Source organism: Miscanthus floridulus, chromosome 5 (genome assembly GCF_019320115.1).
Source record: "Miscanthus floridulus cultivar M001 chromosome 5, ASM1932011v1, whole genome shotgun sequence".
NCBI classification, from domain to species: domain Eukaryota; kingdom Viridiplantae; phylum Streptophyta; class Magnoliopsida; order Poales; family Poaceae; genus Miscanthus; species Miscanthus floridulus.
Window position 1 is genome coordinate 137,893,434 of NC_089584.1, and position 21,890 is coordinate 137,915,323.

Here is a 21,890-nt window from a genome sequence, read left to right on the forward strand (position 1 = left end):
ACGATCACCGGCTCGAAGCGCGCCGACCGGAGTAGCTGGCGGGGCATCCCCCCACTGCGGGTCGTGCGTCGGCGCTGGCCCCAAAGATGCATGGGTGTGAGCCCACTCCTCCGACGGTGTCCGAGCTGGTGGGGACAAGACCGACAATGGCTCCGAAGGGCACGACGACCATGTCCGCTTTGCCTCCCGCTCATCAATGGCGTCCAAGCTTGCGGCACACTTCCTTGGCGTGGGAACGTTGCCACTCCTCTCTGCCTCACGCCCATCGCCGGTAGATGTGGACGTAGGCTCGCAATGCTCCACCAATGTCACGACAAGCTCCCGGCCCTTCTCTTCCTCAGAGGAGATCACATCGTCACCCATCTCCGTGGGATCCTCCGACTCGAGCGTTGCCTTAACGTCGCTCCTGTCTCCTCGGCCCGCACGCGCCAGGCGATATCCTGCTCCTTCTGGTGCCACCTCCGAGCCTTCTCAGCTCTCTTCTTCTTCTCGACTGCCACCTCCTTCAAGGCGGCTTGCTGAGCCACGCCCTTCAGAAGATGTGACCAGAACTTGTAACCTTCGAGTCTCTACGAAATGGACGACTCGAAGTCAAGATACAGGAGAGCAAAAAGGAAGAAAACATGGGGTAAGGAGAGGGGAGCATACTAGATTGGACAGCTTTGCAGTGTGAAGAGGTTCGGACTTTCCATCAAGGGTCTCTTTGGCCCTTAGTTGCAGCACCCGATCGAGTCGACTGTAGACCTCGTCCGTCGCCAACTCCTCCGACGACACGTGATCGGGGTCCGTCGGGTCGGTGTACATCCACATTGGATGTGTCCTTTCTACCAGTGGGGTGACAAGATGGCAGAAGAAGGTGTGGAACACCCGCACCCCATCGAGGTCATGCCACATCAACTTTTGGAGCTCCGCCCCAATAACCTCTAGCTTGTTCTGTCGGCTGGCGGGGCCTGACGACTAGCTCTCCTGCCCCTCTGACCTCCTACCGATGAAAGGCGGGAATGGCGCCTCTACCATGTTTCGGATGTAGAACAACTCTCCATGTCACCCCCAATTGGAGTCGCAGGGGGTGTACGCGGGGTACAAGCTCGACGAGCTCAGCTTCTTCTACAGGGCGAAGCCACCAACCAATGCGGTCCTGGCCAGCTTCCCCTCCGACAAAGCCCGCCCGATGAAGATTCACCGAAAGAAGTCCACATGCGGCTCCACCCCAAGGAAGGCCTCACACACGGTGACGAATCCGGTGATGTGCAGCACCCCAGTTGGATTGAGGTGCCGTAGCTCCAGGCCCCACTCATTGAGAAGCCCACGTAGGAACCAGTGCAAGGGGTATCCTAACCCACGCTCATGGAAGGCGAGGAGGAGACGACCTCACCGGCCCGAGGACGCGAGAAATCCTCCCCCATAGGAGCCCTCCAGTGTGCCACCTCCTTCGGCGGCATCACCCCTTCTCGGCGAAGGTGGCCAGCACCGACTCGCTCATGCAAGATGACCTCTAGCTTGACATTGCGCTCCAGATTCACGAACGGATCTATGAGTTTCTCCTCTCCCTCGCTCTCCCCTTTTTCCCCTAGGAACTATCGCGACACACGAATGCTCTTGGCGAGAAGAAAGAAGGAGGAGAGGCGATAGATGGTGAAGAATGGGACAGAAGCCATCTTCCTTCCCCTATTTAAAGAGGAGGCGCAACAGTTGGGGAAAGGCGAAGGATTGGGGCAAAAAACCCTCTCCCTTCCCCCATTCAATGAGGATGGAACACGATGGGACATGTCCTAACTGATGGGATGCGCCCTGCCCAATGAGACGGTGCCTGGTTAGACAGGATGTGACCTAGGCATGACCCACCACTACCGCACGCCGTGAATGTGCGCAGGTGGCTCTCCGCCTTCCTAGGCAAGACTTGGAAGGGCCCAACAATGGGATCTCCGCCAAAGGGAGACCAACGGGCTTCCTGAGTTGATCGGATGGCTCAGGCGAACACCGAGGGATAGGTAAGGAGCAGAGGGATGCCCATGTGGGCTACAACGACTCCGTCACGAATGATGAGCGCTGATCCCGTTCGAACATATCCGGTAAAAACTCCTTAGGCCTGTCACTCGGGTCATCAAGGTAACTCTACCAATCCCTCCTACTTTATTTTTTCTGATGCATGGTCATTCATTCATCCATTCTCATGCATGCATTCATGCATTCATTCACACAATCATTCATTCATCCCATACATCCAAAGCATCGCATATGCAGCTAATGCATCACAACACTTCGTGTTACGTCACTAAACGGTAGTTGCCTCATTTAATATGAGCAATGACCGACCGGGGTTCGAAGGCCGGTCCACGAAGGGCTCGAGGCCACCTCGCGTCAAACAGAGCTAGGGGAGAAAATGTTGATGAGCCCCGGCGGCCCTCGCCCAGTCTGCTCCGAAGCAGACAAGGTCATCTCAACCTTCTCGTTCGATCCTAACCTCGAGCCACGCCCATAGAATCTCCATCGAGGGGAGGCCAGTGGGTGACCTAGGTCGATCTCCAGAATGACCCAGGCATCTATCAGGATGTGGGTTAAGGAGTAGTGGAATGCCACATGAGGGCTATGCCGACCCTATCACGAACGACGGACCCGAATTCCACTTGAACATGCCCGTTAGCGAGCTCACCGAGCGCGTCGCTCGAGCCATCGAGGCAAGCAACGTTAGCTCAGCCCCTTCAGTTGCGGAAACCATGAACTAGGCCAACCCCTACCAAGCCCAACGGGGCATGGGGGCTCAGGTCGCCCGACACCGACTCAGGAAATCAACCGACTGCGCAGGTCGCGGCCGGGACAAACATGGGTGAACACCCCGAACGACAGTCTACGGCCCCAGGGAAGAGTACCAAGATGCTTAGCCTCCAATCAACTCACTAGTCAAATGCAGGCTCAGGGGTGGGTGCGCTCGCGCGCACCCGCTGTCGAAACAAATATTCCCCTGCTAGCAAAACGAAAAACCCTAGACGATTCTACCCGAATTGCCCGGGGGCTCAAGGGCTACACCCACGGGTGCGCTCGCGCGCACCCACCATCAAAGTGAAAAAATCCCCCACTGCCAAGATGAAAACCCCTAGACAATTCTACCCGAATCACCCGGGGGCTCGGGGGCTACACCCGCGGGTGTGCTCGCGCGCACCCACCGTCAAAGACAAAAATCCCTGAGACGATTCTACCCGAATCACCCGGAGGCTCAGGGGCTCCTGTCGAGTTCATAAACCCAGGGTCCCTCATGGACCTGCTTTCCAGCAAAAGCTTAGCCCAACAGACGATGTTGCGAACGACGAGCAACTCTTGGGTCGACCCAAAAACCTAACGACAGGCCAGAAGGGCAATCTCTGACCGGAAGGCCTGGCCAAGAAGAGGACCGACACTCATTTCTGACTCTAGCCTGCCTCTCCAACCGAAAGGCCTGGCCAAGGAGGAACGACGCTCGCTTCTGACTCTGGCCCGCCTCTCCGACCGAAAGGCCAGGCCGAGAAGGGACGATGCTTGCCTCTGACTCTGGTCTGCCTCTCTGACTAGAAGGCCTGGCCGGCTCACCTCCGAGTTTGGTGCTCGCTTCTGACTCTAGCCCGCCTCTCCGATCGGAAGGCCTGGCCGAGAAGGAACGACGCTCGCCTACGACACCAGCCCGCCTCTCCAATCGGAAGTACATCGAACCTCTGCTTACAGCTCTTCTCTGACTAGGAGGCCAGAGTCGACTAGGGAACGACCGACCGGGGACGCCCGCTCGGTGAAAACCCTGGAAACAGACAAGGCAAGTAAGGCGAGGTGCTCCAGTCAACCATAATATCAAGGACCGTACCCTGCACACCTATAGGATAGTACTATCAGGTCATGTCAGAAGGGTACTTTATATCCTTCTAGACATGTTAGAACACCAATAGTGTTATGGGCGCCGACATTTATCCTACAGTATGGTAGGCGCCGACATCAGCCATACCGGAAGATCACGATGGAGCCTATCACATGCATCCGGACATCAACAGTGTTATGGGCGCCTACAATCATCTTGTACCCAATGGCATGGGCAACAAGACTTAGTAGCATGCATACACACACTCTCTCTCTCACCTGTAAGGCCATCCCCTTCATCTATAAAAGGGGATGCACTCTCTCCCAATGACGGATCAATTCACAGACGATTCAACCACCAGTGGATCAAAAAATCTATGATTCGAACGATTCCAACAGAGCACACGCTCAAATACTTAGCACACGTAGGAGCTCCCATCTCTCTTGGCCCTTCGGTCTAGAGTCCGACCGGATCTCTTACACCCCCCATCTTACTCCCTCTCATTTGTAACCCCACAACAAACTTTAAGCACCTGGGCTCAGGAATAAAGTCTTCGACCGACTTAGACTGGACGTAGGGCACATTGCCTGAACTAGTATAAATCATGTATGATTGAGTGCTAGGCCATATCCGATCGCAACGTACGGCAAAACTACAAATATTTACATCTTGGTCACTTTCTGCACGGACAGTATCCCTAATAGCAACTTATTGAATGACTCTACCTTGTTGCTACACTGAAACCCGTACCTCCATCCACCGGCGTCGTGAGCTCTTATCCATTTCTCCAAATCCCTCATCAAATCTGTGAGCGATTGTCCACCTTCTGCATTTGATGCGGTTCGGACCTGCTCCAACTTTTTCTGAAAGTACTTGTCCTCAAGCTGTTGAGCAGCCTCCTGTAACAGATCAAAGTTATCCTTCACACCATCCTTCCGGAGTAGATTCTCGGCAAGGTGTCGAGTACACCAACGATGCTTCAGTGTCAGCACATGGTTAGCACATGGTAACACCATCCTTCCAGAGTAGATTCTCGGCAATGAGGGTAGATGTCAACTACCGATGCTTCAGTGTTAGCACATGGTCAGCACAATTGTGTGGCCCGACAACTTTTGTGATCTTCCACTTTCAGGTGACCTTTTGCTTCCTTGCACAAACCCTCCATGGGCAGCGTTCTCTGTCACACACAACTGTGTAATGGCGCTCCGCATATGAATGCAAGACCTTGTAAGGTCTCTTTTGTATCACTGCAAATGCCTGCAACCACCTCTTCAAAGCAGGGAGGTCCTTGAATACCCTCCCATTCTCAATTACCATGTTAGGGCTGGCCTCAGGAGCTTCTAGGAGCTCATCATCATGTCCTTCTACACACGCCTGATCGGAATGAGCAAGATCGCGGAACTCATAAACTCTTGGATCACGGTAGCCGGGAAAGATACGCCTTAGCATCTCAACATCACTCTCTGTCGGCTCTCCAACAGGACGATCATCATCAGAATCAAGAGCCTTTGCCATCTCATATGGCTCCGAATCATTCATAATTTCAACACTATTGGAGCCACGGAATCCATCTCCACAGAGCGCTTGCGCAACAACAGTGGGTACATCCACATTGTCATGAATGTCTACTGCAACATAAGTAGAAAAATGATGAAATAATAAAAAATTGAATGTAAGGAATGGGGTAAGCTTCCAATAACCATGCAGATAAGACACTTACTAGAATGATTCTGTGTCAAAGGGGTCTTATGAGGAGGATCTGCCATAACATCATGAGTCTGTCAAGCATCTTCAACTAGCATATTGGGGGCAGATTGAGCATCGGGAACCATAGGTGCAACCTCCACATCCATATCAGGTTCCGGGACAGGAGGGTTGAAGTGTGCTTGCTGACCCATTAGTAGGGAAAATCCATGAGGGATGGGATCAACTAACACCCAATGCACAGCCACGTCCAAACTTTGGAACTGGCACTTCATAGCCGAGTTCACATAGTTCTTCCACTGGTCTGCACACCTAATTGGGATCATCTTCCTAAGAATGTTGGGAGGGGAACCTTGGTGAAGTACACCCTCCACTGCGATGTCATCTTCATCAGCAACTCCATGGCAATGTAGCCCCTCCTGAGCCCTTGCAACCAACTCACTAAACGATGGCTTCTCATTGAATAACATAGGCACACTTTGCATCTCAACAAACTCAGCATATCTATAGTGATCTCTTTCCACGGTGCCTCATGATATATGCTCACTAGATTATTCATCTAGTAGTTCAAACAAAAATTGAAATACAGTTCGTTTAGTCTAAAGTAGCTGCTATATAGTACCTTTCTAATAGATACAAAAATTGATATGCTATTTCTTTTCCTTGGTGGGATTTATTTTTAGTGTCAATTAGTACAGCTGGAGTCCACATACCCTTTAGTGTGTTTCAAAAACTACCTTAAAAATGACATGCTCTTATATCTGTGTTTTTATGCCCATATTGTCATCTGATGTTTGTATGCAGCTGTATTGAATGTACTGCCTCAAGTTGTTCTGACAATAGTCTTTGCATGTGTAAAAAATATTTGCTCTCTAAATAACTAGTTTAAGTGGTGGAGAGCAACATTTGCAACTTTGAATGGACTAATTTTTTATAGATACTATAAAGTTACGAATTCACTTGCAATATAATTTGGATACTCTGTACTTTCCAATAAAGCCTAAGATGGTAAGCATCTAGTAATGCATGCCATGTCATTTTTACAACTTAATAAATATTACAACTTTGCAACTTACCTATTAGTCCAGGATCATATATCAACATCCAGATACTTTTTATAGTAAATTTTATTTTCTTTTGATTTATGGATTCTAGGGTATTCCCATGTTTGATTGCTAGTACAAACCCTCTTAGATGCAGCGATTGATTTTACAGAGGAATCAGCCCAGGTGTTACTGAATCTCTTGCAACTGTCGCTACATACTTTGGTGTTATTGAATCAACTAAGACATGGTTGGAGATTGCTAATCCTAATCTAAGTGGACACTGGTCACATTTTATTGCCGGTGAGTTTAAGCTAGCTCCTATAAGAAGTCGATACCGCTAAGATTTAACGGAAGCGATAGCCCCCATATTCATTATATATTGACAGGAGTTACAATACCGTGCAACGTTTACAAGCCCAAGACGATCATGCTTACAGAGACCTTGCCAGTCATGACTAGAAGAATAATTCGATCTACCACTATATTCATGTAGGAGTCCTAGTAGTACAATATTAGCCATACTCTGAGACTTCACTTACGTGGCCCGTCCACGGACGTCGATGGAGTCGCAGCGGACGCCGGGATCGATGGCCCTAGGATGGAGTCGCAGCGGACACCGGACGTGGGTGAGGGCGACGAGCCAGGCCGGCGGTGGCTCGGCCGGGCGCTGCAGGGGCCGGGGCCAGCGGTGGCGCGCGACGAGGCGACGCGAGCGGCCTAAGGCCGCGGGCAGCAGGCACGGCGGGCGTCGGCGAGGGCGTGGGCGTCGGCGCGGGGCCGGGGTCGGGGCCGGGGCCGGGGCCGGCGGTGGCGCTGCAGGGGCCTGGCCCGGCGGTGGCGCGTGGCGAGGCGACACGAGCGGCTGGCGAGGCGGCACGAGCGGCTGGCACGGCGGGCACCAGCGCGGTGGCGGGCGGGCGCCGGCCGCGGGCGCGGTGGCGGTGGCGGGCGCGGTGGCCAGGGCAACGCGCGGCGGCAGACGCGGAGGTGCGGCAGTGGACGCGGTGCCCTGACTCGAGAGAGAGAAAGAGAGAAAGAGAGAAAGGAAGGGAGAGCCCATACGTATGACTGGGCTCGACGCCGTCGATCTTGGCACCAAGCTCGGCGCCAAAATCCATGGCGCCGAGCTTGGCGCCAAGATCCATGGCGCCGAGCTGGCTGCCATGTTAGCGTCCACGCAGCCAGTATGGCCCCGACCTAGGCGTCAAAATCTATGGCGCCGAGACGTGTAAGCTCGGCGTCAGCAACGATGACGCCGAGTTAAGGGTTCAGATTTTAAAATCATACCTTCATGGGCATATTTATGAAAAAATTTAAAAAAAGGCTAAAAAAAACAAAAAAGTTCGGACGCCATGCGCGCTAGCTTGCCGATTAAACTTCATGTGAAAACCGCCGGCCGGAATTAATGGCCGAGCTAGAAATGGCAGCCGCCCACCTGCCGCGGTCCAGCCCTCTCTGTCTGTCTCTGCGGCAAAGCAGCTGCACAACCTGTCGATTTGACGTCTCTCTAGGATAGAAAGAATGCAACTCCTGCCGCGCGCGGCCGCCCACCAGGCACCAGGACCCCGGCCCCGGCCGGCTCCCAGCCAGAAGTTACGAGCGATCGAGCCGGCTATTGGGCTGCATGCGGTTGCAACTTCCCGAGCAAGCAGAAGGAGAAGCAGTCCTCGATCGACATCTGCTGCATCCATCGATGGACCGGGTTAAATGATCGAATGGGATGAGTGACTCGAAATTCTCCTAATCATTCGCTACGGCTGCAACCGGGGGCGCTTGTCATCATGATGAGCGTCTGGTTTGTCGATGCATGAATTGTGGCCATCACGGTATTGAATGGGGAGGGAGGGGTCCTGGGCCATGTTTAGTTGGCCCCAAACTCCTGAATTTGACACTATGCAAAAAGAAGATTCCCCGTCACATCAAACTTGCGGTGCATGTATGGAGTACTAAATGTTGACGAAATCAAAAACTAATTGCACAGTTTGGTTGTACTTTGCGAGACGAACGTTTTGAGCCTAATTAGTCAACATTTGGACAATTATTACCAAATAAAAACGAAACAACACTGTAGCTACTGTAGCTACAGGAAAACCGGCGGCGCCGATTCGGTGCCCATCTAAACGCGGCCCTGAGTGGAGTGGGGGTTGGAAAAGGACACCGAGGGCTGCTGCCTCAAGCATGCATGCATTTGCGTTCCTCGCTAGTACATGCCGCATTCAATAGCATCACTTGGGTGTGTTTAGCCCGCCGCCCCACCCTGGCCTCCCGATCCCCTCATTGGCTTGGCAGACAGGAGGGACTAGGGAGGACGGTGACCCACACCTCTCTTACATCATCGTATGAAACGGGAACGCTAAGGGTTTTCTACCTATTGTCCTCGAAATGATGCATTTCCCTATTGTCCTTGAAATGATGCACTTCTATTAGGCCAATCTCAGTGAGGAGATTCATGGCGTTGTTTTGAAGACTGTCAAGTCATATAGAATGAAATAAAATATAGATCAAACAACCACTATCAATGGAAAGTTTCTTTCATAGGCATTTAAATTTCGTAACACATAGAGAGTTGGTAATCATATGAAAAGAGTTTCATGCCCATGAAGCTCATTTCTTCTACCTCTTCTTAAAAACGTGGCCACATCATAAAAAATGCTTATGTGATAGCTTAATAAATGCAAATGAAACTTTCACTGGGATTGGATTAGTATGTATTTTGTTAAACTATTTAGATTTTGATAAATTATATAGAAAAAAGAATCAACATTTATGATATTAAATAAGTGTATTTTGAAAATATATTGTACGGTGGATCTAATCACACTTATTTATTGATATGTTTAAACCTGGTCAAACTGAAAATGGTTTGACTCGATATTGTGCTAGAATTGTGTTCTTTTCCATATATATATGAATGGAATGCTTTATTAGAGACATGTTGTTCCATTCTTATCCAAACCACAGTACCACACAGTCTTATACTTACATATACATGCATTAGCTTATTCTTCTCCTCTAAGCTATGGATTTAAGAAAGGTTCATTGCCAGATCAATAACTTTATCTTATTTGGTTTCATTATGAACCACAAATCATCAACCCATGGTGGTGTATTGCTTGATAATTTAAAAAGTGATAAGTATTATAAATTTACCTATAACTTTAGGTCTATGATTGAATCAAATTTGATTACCCTTGAAGAAAAAAAGCGCCCATGTGAGGATTATTGTGATTTTGGTAATTGTCTGAGTGAGACAACATAACCATTGGGACTAACAATGTTTTTCAATATATAGGGATTTAGTCTTGCTTATGCATAAAAGAAATGGAAATGAAGATGTTCAATCATTTTCATTACCTCTTTAGAACTGCAGTTGAGAGGCCAAGTGTAAATAACTTTGTGGCTTATGACCAAATTTGACACATATCGGAACTTCTGATGTTAAAATTGGAATGTAGCTAAATATTTTGGCTCAAACGAGATGGCAAAGTTTGAAAATCAGAATACTTTCACACACCAAAATATCTGATGCAAGTATCAGAATTTCTAATTCATTCTTTTTGAACCAACCCAAGAGGTCAATGTCTAGAAAAATCTAGATATTCTGACGCATCAAATTTGTCTATGAATAGTAGTATCTGACCTTCCAACGAATAATAATATGACTTTCAACTAAATAGTACTAAGGACTAAGCACCTTATACTTTTGAAAGATAGAATTTTTGGACATCGACATTGGAAATTTTGATTCGAGCAGGACCTAGTTTGAAGGATTAAGTAGACAAAACTATCATATTGTTGATGATAGTTAACAACTATTATAAATCATCAATATAACATGTATAAGGACATAAATATAATCACCAACGAAGGTTTAGGGGTTTAAACTAACAAATTCCACGAGTTTTGATGAATCTGTATTTTCTGCAGGGTTTATCTAGAAATCGTCAAAGTAGACCTACATGTCAGATTTAATTGTGCTTATCAGCAGCGAAATGGACACCAAAAGACTCTAGAAGACTCGGGAGGACTCCACACCGAAGCGGAGGGCGAGACGCCGCCAGGTGGGGTCGGCCCCACCTGTTAGCCACCTGGCTCCTAGGGCCCACCTATCAGCCCCTCATTGTTATATTAGTTCTCCACCGCCTCCTAGGTTGCATCTACGCCGTCCTTTAAGTCGGTTTAATCCAAGGGCTCACGTTGGACGCTCCGGCCTATATATATCAGCCTCTGCCCCCCTGAAGGCATAAGTCATTTGAGAAGACAGAAACCCTAATCATCATCAGAGCTCCACCATATTCTAGGGCATAGCTAGTTAGTCTAGGTCTAGAGGGAGGCAAGCAGGCTTCGCTTGGATTTCTAATTTTGTCAAGAGCGTGGTTTGGTATAATCTTTGTATCCATCTCTCTTTTGTATCTCTATTTACTTTTATATGCTAGTTATAATTGTTATGATAATATCAGTATTTATCTTATTCATGTTCTTTGTTATAATGTTCATGGTCTACTTTGATTATATGCTTAGTATAGTTGGATTATCATTATGTTCATGCATAAGTTCGTATAGCGCTCACTCTAAGGATCCATGGGTGGGTGGTCGACATTGTGTAAGCGTGGTGCTTATATGTTGTTTACCTGCGGATACACCCTATATTCTGGGTCATGTGGTAGATCACGGATGTGACACTCCTGTTGAGTCCTTTGTAGTCCACTCCCTGAATATAGGCGCACGTAGGGTTTTGTTACGAAGGAAGAGCAAGTTTTGTTCTTAATCTTCTTTAGTAGTATCCCTTATGTGTAGATATGACGATGATGTTAGCAATGATTACTAGATATAATTACACTAATCAATGTATGCTTTGACTTGAAATTAAGAATGACTTAGGAATTATTCCTCTAATATTCTACCTGACCATACTAATGCCATAGAAAGGAGTAATCTGAGTGATTTATCATTATCATTGATCAATATTCATAGAAAGGAGTAATCTGAGTGATTTATCATTGATCAATATATTATCCTATGACTTACCCCTGTTATGAGTAGAATATTGGTTATGGTTTACTTCTCCTTCAATAGTATAAGTTATCAATACATGTCCATGCTAGACCTTCCATATGATAAAAATATAAATAATGATACATGTAATACTCTCGGGTAAAATGCTACAATGGTATATTATCTGTGCGCTTGCAGATCATTTTCATTCATATATTTATTTATTCTTCCTAGTCACATAATTAATAAAGAACTGCTTAGTATTATTCTAGTAATGATGCTATGTAGTACCAACAAGTATCTTTGATATCATCACTAGGGATGACAACCTAGTAAAATTAGGAGATATAGGTTTATAATAGGTGGCTATTTAAAAACAAGTGACACATTAATAAATACCAACAAGTATTTCTAGTGCTATTGCTAGGGACTAGAGTAAAAACTATGTTCTTAGTAACGACGCTAAGAAATATTAATACATATGAATATAAGCAGCCATGGGAGGTTGAAACACACAACAATTAATCAAATATATCGTCTTCTATCTTCCTCATTTATACATTTTCATCCTTAAATTGTTGCCCATCTCTTGTTTATATGGTGTGATGGGCATATTAGAGCAATCTAGCATGAACCCTCAAATCATGGCCCTAACTTTTGATTTGAGGGCTCCTACCTTTGAATTGAGGGTCCAACTTTTTTGCATTTACTCCAACAACTCTCAAATCAAACCTCTCAAATCTATTCTAGCAGACACTGGCACACTAGACCCACTCATCTTTCTCTTCCCATGGTCATACCCAGTGTCACTTCAATCAACTCTCAGCTATGGCCGGTGAGGAGAGTATAGTTATTAGGATCGGACCGAACATTGAACCATTTTAGGTATCGGTTCATGGTTTGATTGGTCCAACCAATTGAATCATCAGTGCAATAGGGGGTCAAATATAATAAGTCATGGAAGGAAAACACAACACGAATCATAGCTCGGTGGTAGTGTTCTTACTTCCTGAAAGGTCCTAAATGGCTAGAGGGTGGTGAATAGCCTACAAAAATTTCTACAAATACACTAGAGCAAGAGGTTAGTACACTAAATGGTGAAAGGCAATTTTGCTCTAGCTCTACAAGGGTTGAAAGCCACCTATCCAATAATTCTAGTTGTTAAGATTACTAGGCACAAACAATGGCTATGTCACTACTCACTAAGAGCTCTCAACAAGTCTACACTAAAGAGCTCCACTAGGTGATACTAAACTAGCAAGCAAATAAGCTATCAAAACTAGTTACACTAAAGAGCTTGATACAACTACTTTGCAAGTAAATAAAGGAGTGAGTGGGACGTTTATACCGACATGTAGAGATAAACCAATCACAACAAGATCACCAATACAATCACCGGGAGAATACCAATGACAAGAGACAAGCGATTTTTCTTCCGAGGTTCACGTGTTTGCTGGCACGCTAGTCCCCGTTGTGTCGACCAACACTTGGTGGTTCGGCGGCTAAGAGATGTTGCACGAACCTCGTCCACACAATTGGACACCGCAAGAACCTACCCACAAGTGAGGTAGCTCAATGACATGAGCAATTTACTAGAGTTGCCTTTGGCGCACCGCCGAGGAAGGCACAAGACCCCTCACAAGCAACCAATCAAGATTGGAGACAATCACCAACTCCGCTCAACGATCCTCCAATCACCGAGCCGTCTAGGTGTCAGCAAACACCAAGAGTAACAAGCTCACAACTAGCCCAAATCACCCAACTAGTGCCACGAGATGATGCAACCCAATGCAATGCACTAGAGGCTCTCCAATCTCACTCAAGATGATAAAATCAAGTGAACAAGTGAGTTGAGTGTGTTTCTCAGCTTCCAAAGGATGTGCACAAGTGTAAGAGGTGTCAAGAGAGTGGCCAAGGCCAGCCACACCCTCTATTTATAGCCAGTTAGCCACGCAAGCAAATAGAGCCGTTATACCCCTTGGAGCTATTTCTGCGAGGTCACTGGACAGGGCGGTGCCTGGCACCGGACATGGCGATGACCTGCCCAACGATCAAATTTTAGCGGTCACAAACTAGCCGTTGGAGCACCGCCCTAGGGGTGGCGGTGACCACCCAGTCGTGCCCCAGAAAACCGAATCTCTAGATAAAAGGGGCGGTGCACCGCCACACCCATGGCGGTGACCATGACGGTGCCCCCTCTATTGCCTCAACTCCCTGCCGAAAAGTGATGGTGGCACCGGACACCCTATGGCGGTGCACTACCGTGCCAATGGCAGTGTACACCGATAGGGACGGTGACCACCCCGAAACTGCTGCTCTAGGCCACGGTTACCCGGTCATCGGACAGGCCATGGGGGTGCACCGTCCCTGCCATGGCGCTACACCGCCCCTGCCATGGTGGTGACCACCCCGAGGCAAAAACCTCTATTAGCTGCGTTTATGATTCTCGATTCGATCCACACGCAGTCTAACACTCCTTTGCAAGCGTTGCTAACCCTCAAAATGTTTTCCAAAAACATGTTAGTGCCAAGTTAGTATTTCTCAAAATATTTTCAATGCCACCATGCTCCTCACTTGGATTGCACCAACCTAGCTCATATCATCATTTAATGTGATCAACATCACCATTTGAGTGCCACCATGCTCCTCACTTGGATTGCACCAACCTAGCTCATATCATCACTCATGACAAAGGTTAGTGCTTAGGTTTCATCAAGTATCCAAAATCAAACTAGGGCTTTCACTTCCCCAATGTCCAAGCCATGGTTTAAATCCCTGCGTTGGCTGGCCAGTTTTCTTTGCTTCAAATCCTAGCGGTTTCTATCAAAAAACCACTAGTCCAACGGTTTTATACCGGTTTGATTGCTTACCAGTCTTTTACGTGGACCAAACGAGCTTGTGCTTTGGTTATGGCTTTTTCGGTCGCACCTGCCAGTCTGGTCCGGTCTATGGTGGAGAGGGGCGTAGGGATGGAGGGCCTCTCACTAGGGAGGGGTTCACCAGTTAGTTGCACTGGGCCAAGGGGCCTCACCATGGGAGCCACACCATGCAAAGGCCCCTCTCTATGGGAGTTGTGCCATGAGTGAGAGGGGTTTCGTAGGAGGTATCCATGGGAAGGGGTGTGCTGTCGGGGGAGGGGAGCCGCTGGGAACGGTGAAGGACGTGGCACGACATCGGATGTGGAAGGGTGGACGCAATTCCATATGCACACGGGAAGGGAATTGACTACAACTTTCATTTAAGAGCATGTAGGGTCCCTAGGAATAAGGGGTGAGAGGGAGATTTAAGCGGCCTCTCATTTTTAGGGCTATGCTAGGGGCTCTTCTAGAGCTTTTTTTCCTATCAACCTCAAATTTTGTTTTGAGGGCTCAAATTGGGTTATGCTAGAGTTGCTCTTAGGCTGTCGACCGATCTGGTAGGATAAACCATTGTGGGTGTACAATGTAACCTTGTCTTGGGCGCATGTTTGACGGTGTTATCTCACATTTCCACAAGTCTAAACCTGTTTTGTTGCACATTTTGGGAAGATTCTGACTCCACCTAAGGTGCTCAAGTGTGAAGAAACAAATTTCGTTATTAAAAGAAATAGTTGATGTCAAATATTTACACTACATTGGCACTTTAGCACACAAGAACAACTATGATTTGAGAGAGCAATACATAGAGATATTAGAAGATTTTTAGTAATTCATTCCTTTCACCATCCGCACTTATTTATTATTTTATGTGAACAAGGTAACATTCTACAAATGATATGGATATAACCGTGCACATGGAATTAAATATTTCTATGATATATTCATAGAAGTGTATATCTAAGCAAAGATAACAAATAGTGAAAAATAGTCCTTTTGTAACGAGAATAAAACTATATATATTTAAGCACATTTTTTATTTCCATTTTTTGTTTATTTGAAGGACAACACGATTTTAGTTTTAGTAGCTTATTCATTATGTTTCCATTAATGTCCAAACGAGATCAATGTGAAACTAAGAACGTTTTTTTTTGTTGAGGTAGTCGTGTTGTTTGATCTGGAGCAGGTTACTTAGTACTTGGCGACCAAATTTCACATCATGTTGGAACTTCTGACAGTAAACTTGGAATATCCCTACTAAATGTTTTGGCTCATCCAAGAACATCAGATATAAGATATTTAATTCTTTTTTGGGCAACTGGAGAGCGCAATTTCTGAAAAATGGATATCATGATGCATCAAAAATTCTATGAATAGTAATATCAGAACTTCCAAATAGCATTAATTCAACTTTCCACAAAATAATTATTAGGATCACAGTGCAGAGTAAAGAAACCGGTGAGAACTCGATGATACGTACTCCCTTAGTCCCTTTTTAACTATCGTTGTCACGTATAGACGAAACGAGTTGAATATATTTAACTTTAACTAAATGTATAAAAGAGATTACTAATATATATGGTATATAATAAGTATTATTAGATTAATCATTAAATATATTTTTATAATATACTTATTTAGATATAAATATCTAGACGACACTTTAAATTAAAAAGGGAGAGAGAGAGAGTTTCTTGCCCAGGCGATGGAAGTGATGGAAATCAAAATCATATCATTATGATATCTGACTCATGCTCATTCTCCGGAACGTTATTATTATTATTTACTACTCAATCTATCCCAAATTGTAAGACGTTTGACTTTTTTTGACACCAAGTTTGACCACTCGTCTTATTCAAAAATTTGTGTAAAATATCACTTCTTTCGTCGTGGTTTTGTTTATTAATAAAAATTCTTCAAGAATGACTTAAATTTGATTATATTTGCACAAATTTTTTGAATAAGACGAGTGGTCAAACTTAGGGCTAAAAAAGTCAAACGTCTTACCATTTGGGATGGAGGGAGTAATTATTATTTTACTACTACTTCTGCTGCTATTATGACTGCTACCAGATAAGATAGCTCTAAGACGCTGTATAAGTCCGCACCAGCCTTGAGCCCATGTAATTAAATGGCCCTACAAGGCCCGGTCAGCAAGGGCCTTTTCTTCTTCCTTTGCCCCCGCCCCCCAGATTGCGCGCTCTCTCCCTCCCAGCCTCACTCTCGGCGACGACTACGCCAGGTGCCCAGGTCTTCTCCAGGTCCAGGTCGCTGCAGCCCTACACCTGTTGCCCTGGTCTTCTTCGGACTCTTCGCCGGCGACGAGCACCACCTGGTACGCCCACCCTTTGGTCTCCCCTTCCTGTTTCCTGCTGTGCGAAACCGAGCACCCAAACCCTAAGTTGCTATTTGTATTCGGATCTGATCTACTGGGTCCGCCCCTGATTTATTTGGGGCAGTATTCCTCTCATTTTTGGCAAAAGAGGAAGTCCAGCCAGATTCTCTATTCTCCCCCCTGATTTCCAGCAGCTTCCAAAACTTTCTAAAGAAACGAGAAACAAGAGTCTAACACACAGCTCGTGATCCTTTGTGCCAGGGCAGCAGACGGATGGCTTCGTCGGTACCGGCGCCATCGGGGTCGGTGATCACCGTGGCATCATCTTCTTCCTCAGCAGCCGCGGCCGCGGTGTGTGGCACGGGCTCGCCATGCGCTGCGTGCAAGTTCCTGCGCCGCAAGTGCCAGCCGGACTGCGTGTTCGCGCCCTACTTCCCACCGGACAACCCGCAGAAGTTCGTGCACGTGCACCGTGTCTTCGGCGCCAGCAACGTGACCAAGCTGCTGAACGAGCTCCACCCCTTCCAGCGCGAGGACGCCGTGAACTCGCTCGCCTACGAGGCCGACATGCGCCTCCGCGACCCCGTCTACGGCTGCGTTGGCGTCATCTCCATCCTCCAGCACAACCTACGCCAGCTCCAGCAGGACCTCGCCCGCGCCAAGAACGAGCTCTCCAAGTACCAGGTGATGTACATGATGATCGTCGACATATCATCCATCTCACACCGTACCACATGTTGTAGATGAGCGAACGTGGCTCGCGTCGGCCGCTAATTCCTCGCTCTTCGTTCTTCCTTGAAGGCGGCAGCGGCAGCTTCTGCGTCCACGCCGCCGACCGGGCCGCAGGCGATGGCAGAGTTCATCGGCAACGCGATGCCGAACGGTGCGCACAACTTCATCAACATTGGACACTCGGCGGCGCTGGGCTCCCTCGGAGGCTCCGCCACCGTGTTCGGGCAGGAGCAGTTCGCCAACGCGCAGATGCTGTCCAGGAGCTACGACGGCGAGCCCATCGCGAGGCTGGGGATCAACGGCGGCTACGAGTTCGGGTACTCGACCGCGATGGGCGGGTCTGGCGCTGTCTCTGGCCTCGGGACGCTCGGCATCAGCCCGTTCTTGAAGTCCGGTACCGCCGGCGGCGACGAGAAGCCCAGCGGCGGTCAGTAGGCGGTCCGTGTGATCGATCCATCAATCTTGTCAGGTTTGGTTTGTTTTGCATGCTGCCTGCACAGTGTTTTAGTCTGTTTTGCCTTCTGCTTCCGAGTAATTCTCGCGAGTTTGCTTCCGAGTAATTCGCGAGTTTGGTGGACTACGGTTAGTCCGTTTTCTTTGCTAGATGCACAATCATGCATGACTAATAAGGGTTTCTGCATGATGCTAGTTGGAGCGTTCTTGTTCAAACAAAACATTGCACAACTGTTTGGATCTATATATTATTGATGACTAGGTGCATGCATATGTACTTGAGCACCAGAGCTTTTCTGAACCTCTGATCAACAGAATCCAGCATTTGTTTTGTCAAACTGTTTTGCTTTTAGATCGGGTACTTGTTAGTATACATGCACAGCACACGGTGTGGTGAACAAATCTCTTTTCAGATTTGTGTTGATCGTGTGGTGAACCTAAATGAACAGCTTCAGTTTTTTTTGTTTTTTTTATAAGGGTGCTCCTGTTAAATAGTTGAAACAGAAGAGACAACATCGGTTAGCAAATCCCGGAGAATATCACTTTCTCTTGGCACTGTCCAATTTTCGACAAGTCTTTTTTAAAATATATATAAAAACTGTCTATGAGCACACAGAATTTGGTGGACGTGCATATCATCAATCATCATATATCATATATGGTGGCATGCCTAGTGTCCTGTAGGTGATGAACTTCACATATATCCGCTTGCATGACAATGTACTAGAAAGTTTCCTATGCCAAAATTAAGCGACTGGTATCAAGAGCACGCACGCACGCACGGGTGTTCTCCTGTGAAGTAATAAATCCGTTCCAAATTATAGTTTGTTTGACTTTTTTGACTCAAAGTTTGACCACTTGTCTTATTAAAAAATTTATGCAAAATATCACTTCTTTTGTTGTGGCTTGCTTTATTAACAAATGTTCCTCAAGAATGACTTAAATTTGACTATGGTTGCACAATTTTTTTAAATAAGATAAGTGGTCAAACTACTTGGGGTCAAAAAAAAAAAAAGTCAAACGAATTATAATTTAGAACGTTATCAGTATGACCAGCTAGCTAGCTAGCTCTAGCCAGCGACAGTATTATTTTGTTTCTCTAGGAAAGAACTGGAACAATTTATTTCTTTTTTTTAACATAAAACTTTTAGAGAACTGCCATTTTATTAATGAATTTATAATAAAAGCATGGTGAGCTCGCTACTAACACAATTCCAGTGGAATGTGCTATCAGCTTGAACTGTACTAATATAAGTACCCACAGGCCACAACATAGAAGCTTCTGTGTTGAACTAGTAGCAGTATTCTTTTTGTCTATTCATAAGTGGAAAAAAATGTACAGTCCGTGTCAACCCTGCATTTAGCATGCAGTTTCTGTTTATAACAGTTCGTTGAACAGTTCCCATTTTTTGTGTCTAACAATCATGCTGTCTACATTTCAGCCATAGTACTCCATTTCATAGCCATATTGTTACGGGTTTTTTTCAGCTACATACCAGCTGATAGACATTTGGAATTGTTTTCTTTCAGGTTACTGACGTGAAGAAACGAAAAAAAAATCCATGAAGTGCTGAAGACTAAGTGGAGTGCAAGGATTATCCTAAATGTCCACCGTTAGGACGGAGGGCTAATTTTCAGTCGATTTTACATGAAGAGTGCATGCATGCTTATGTTGTTTAATTACTTAATTGCTTGTTTGTTAATTACCACCTCCATCCCTCTAGCCTATATCCACAAGATCGTCAGATATTTCATGCAAGCATCCACACATGCGTCTTATGTTGTTGCTGTACTGCAAAAAAAAAATGCATGCTTGTCCTGGACTTTTTTCTTCTCGGACGACTAGCGCCCCTTTGTTTGTAGTTTCTACTACTCGATCTCTACTCCATGTATTGCTAGGTTGGCTATACTATGAAGTTGACCTTTGAGAAGGTGCCGTTTCTTATATGAAGACCTGATGGATGATGCATCTGTGATTCTGTGTGATATATACCGCTGCTGCGTGTGTCTTTTGTTTTGACTTGTGCTGAGCTACGTTGGATTGAACAAGGCATGCTAATGGCCTAGAGAAGCTAGTAGGCATATGTCAGGCAGGAAAGATGTAATATATCATTGCATGCATGGAGATGGAGATACTCAACTACTACAAGACTCGACCTCGGCAGGCATTTATGCGCTCGCATGCATCTCTGATCTCTCTTACCGCTACCTCCCCCGGCTGGTTTTGCTTGCAAGAGAGGCCAAAACGGCAGGAGACTATAAAGTCTCTCTGCCCTGACCATCTCTCTGAACCTGAATCTCCTTTCTGCTTCTTGGATAGGGCTAGTCGATGCTAGGGCCTTGTTTAGATCACCTCTAAATTCTAAGTTTTTTCACTTTCTCTTTATCACATCAATTTTTGGACGCATACATGGAGCATTAAATGTAGGTAAAAAAAATAACTAATTGCACAGTTTAGTTGTAAATCACGAGACGAATCTTTTGAGCCTAGTTAGTTCATAATCGGACAAAGTTTGTCAAATACAAACAAAACGTGCTATAATATCTAGATTGCAAAAAATTGTAATCTAAACAAGGCCTAGGAGTAAACGGCATCGAGTGGCAATGGCACGAGCTCCACCCCTCGGATACTAGGGCCGCTTGCAGAGGGAAGAGGGTCAAATGGCACCTCGATCGAAAGCCATCAAAATGTCACATCCTGATGCGGTACTGGTCAACCCAGATTGCATTGCATGCGATCCATGGGCCTTGTTTAGATTGCCTCAAAATTTCAAGTTTTTTCACTATCTCTTCATCACATCAATTTTTCGACGTATGCATGGAGCATTAAATATAGGTAAAAAAATAAATAATTGCACAGTTTGGTCGTAAATCACGAGACGAATCTTTTGAGCCTAATTAGTCCATGATCGGACAAAGTTTGTCAAATACAAACGACACGTGCTACAGTGTCCAGATTGCAAAAATTTGCAATCTAAACAAGGCCCATGTTTTCGTGGTGAACCCAAAAAAGATCCCAGCGCTCAGCTTTGACTGGTAGGTTTAGGGAACCTGGTGGGCAGGGCTAGCTAGCTACTCAGTAGGAGGAGGAGTAGCGCAGCGCATCTGCAGCTGCCCAAACAGCATCATCAACACCTGTAGCCAAGCCATCAGAAAAACAGGATTAAAAAGATCGTAATAGTGGTAGCATCATTATTGTAGCAAAGCAAAGCATGCCGCGCGCATGGCAATGGCAAGCTCTGCGCGCACCGCGCCGCGCTTGTTTGCTTGCTCTATTCCATGCATGCATAAATGCAGGAATAGTTGCCCTGTGCAGGGGCGATGATACGTTGCACGAAGCAAGCATAGCATCGAGGCATGGCACGGCGCATGCATGCAACATGTATCGCGGCAGCAGGCAGCTAGCAGCACACTAGGGAAAAAGCTGTTGCTGTGCGGAACCAGTGGTTACCGTCCGGGCAGCTGAACGATCGATGCCGTCTCTCTCTCTCTCCCTCCCTCTCTTACGTGCCTTCTGTTGCCTGAGAGTGCTCCTGCTTCTTAGCGGTTCGTTCGTTGACCAACGTCGGGTCGGCTGACTGAAAATCGATCGGGGAATACTGCTGTTTGACACGGCACAAGGCATTTTCCACGCAGTGACACTGTGCCAGGACACAACGACAGCAAAGGGAAACACGAGAGGGAGGGACGGGAGATGCTGCTAGCAATGGCGACTCCACCCATCATCTCAATGAATGCGAGAAGCGCGGGCAGGGCAGCAGACCGCCCAAAAATGTCGTCCTGCAGGGAAAATTCAATGCACATCCCTGCTTTCATAGCAGTGCCCGCCCGGCCTAGCAGCACAGTCGCGCATTGTCTAGCCAGCCCAGCCCCCTAGTCTCTCGCAGACGCGCCAACAGTGCCATCTCTCTCTGCTTCTGGCCGATTTTGGTAATAAACATTTGTCAAAT

The 21,890-nt window shown here is 46.7% G+C and overlaps 1 protein-coding gene across 3 annotated transcripts; it reads left to right on the forward strand.

Annotated features, from left to right (window-relative positions):
• Positions 1–16,558: 16,558 nt before the first annotated feature.
• On the forward strand, positions 16,559–19,893 carry LOC136453802 (LOB domain-containing protein 6). Of its 3 annotated transcripts, none has more exons than XM_066454357.1 (4): positions 16,559–16,755; positions 17,017–17,439; positions 17,557–17,956; positions 19,471–19,893. In XM_066454357.1, exons 2-3 carry the CDS (start codon positions 17,029–17,031, stop codon positions 17,920–17,922), a joined length of 777 nt encoding a protein of 258 aa, XP_066310454.1. In that variant the 5' UTR covers positions 16,559–16,755; positions 17,017–17,028; the 3' UTR covers positions 17,923–17,956; positions 19,471–19,893. The 3 variants fall into 3 exon arrangements, with proteins under 3 accessions (XP_066310454.1, XP_066310456.1, XP_066310455.1); XM_066454359.1 differs by having other exon boundaries at positions 17,557–17,914; XM_066454358.1 differs by having other exon boundaries at positions 17,022–17,439.
• Positions 19,894–21,890: the final 1,997 nt, after the last annotated feature.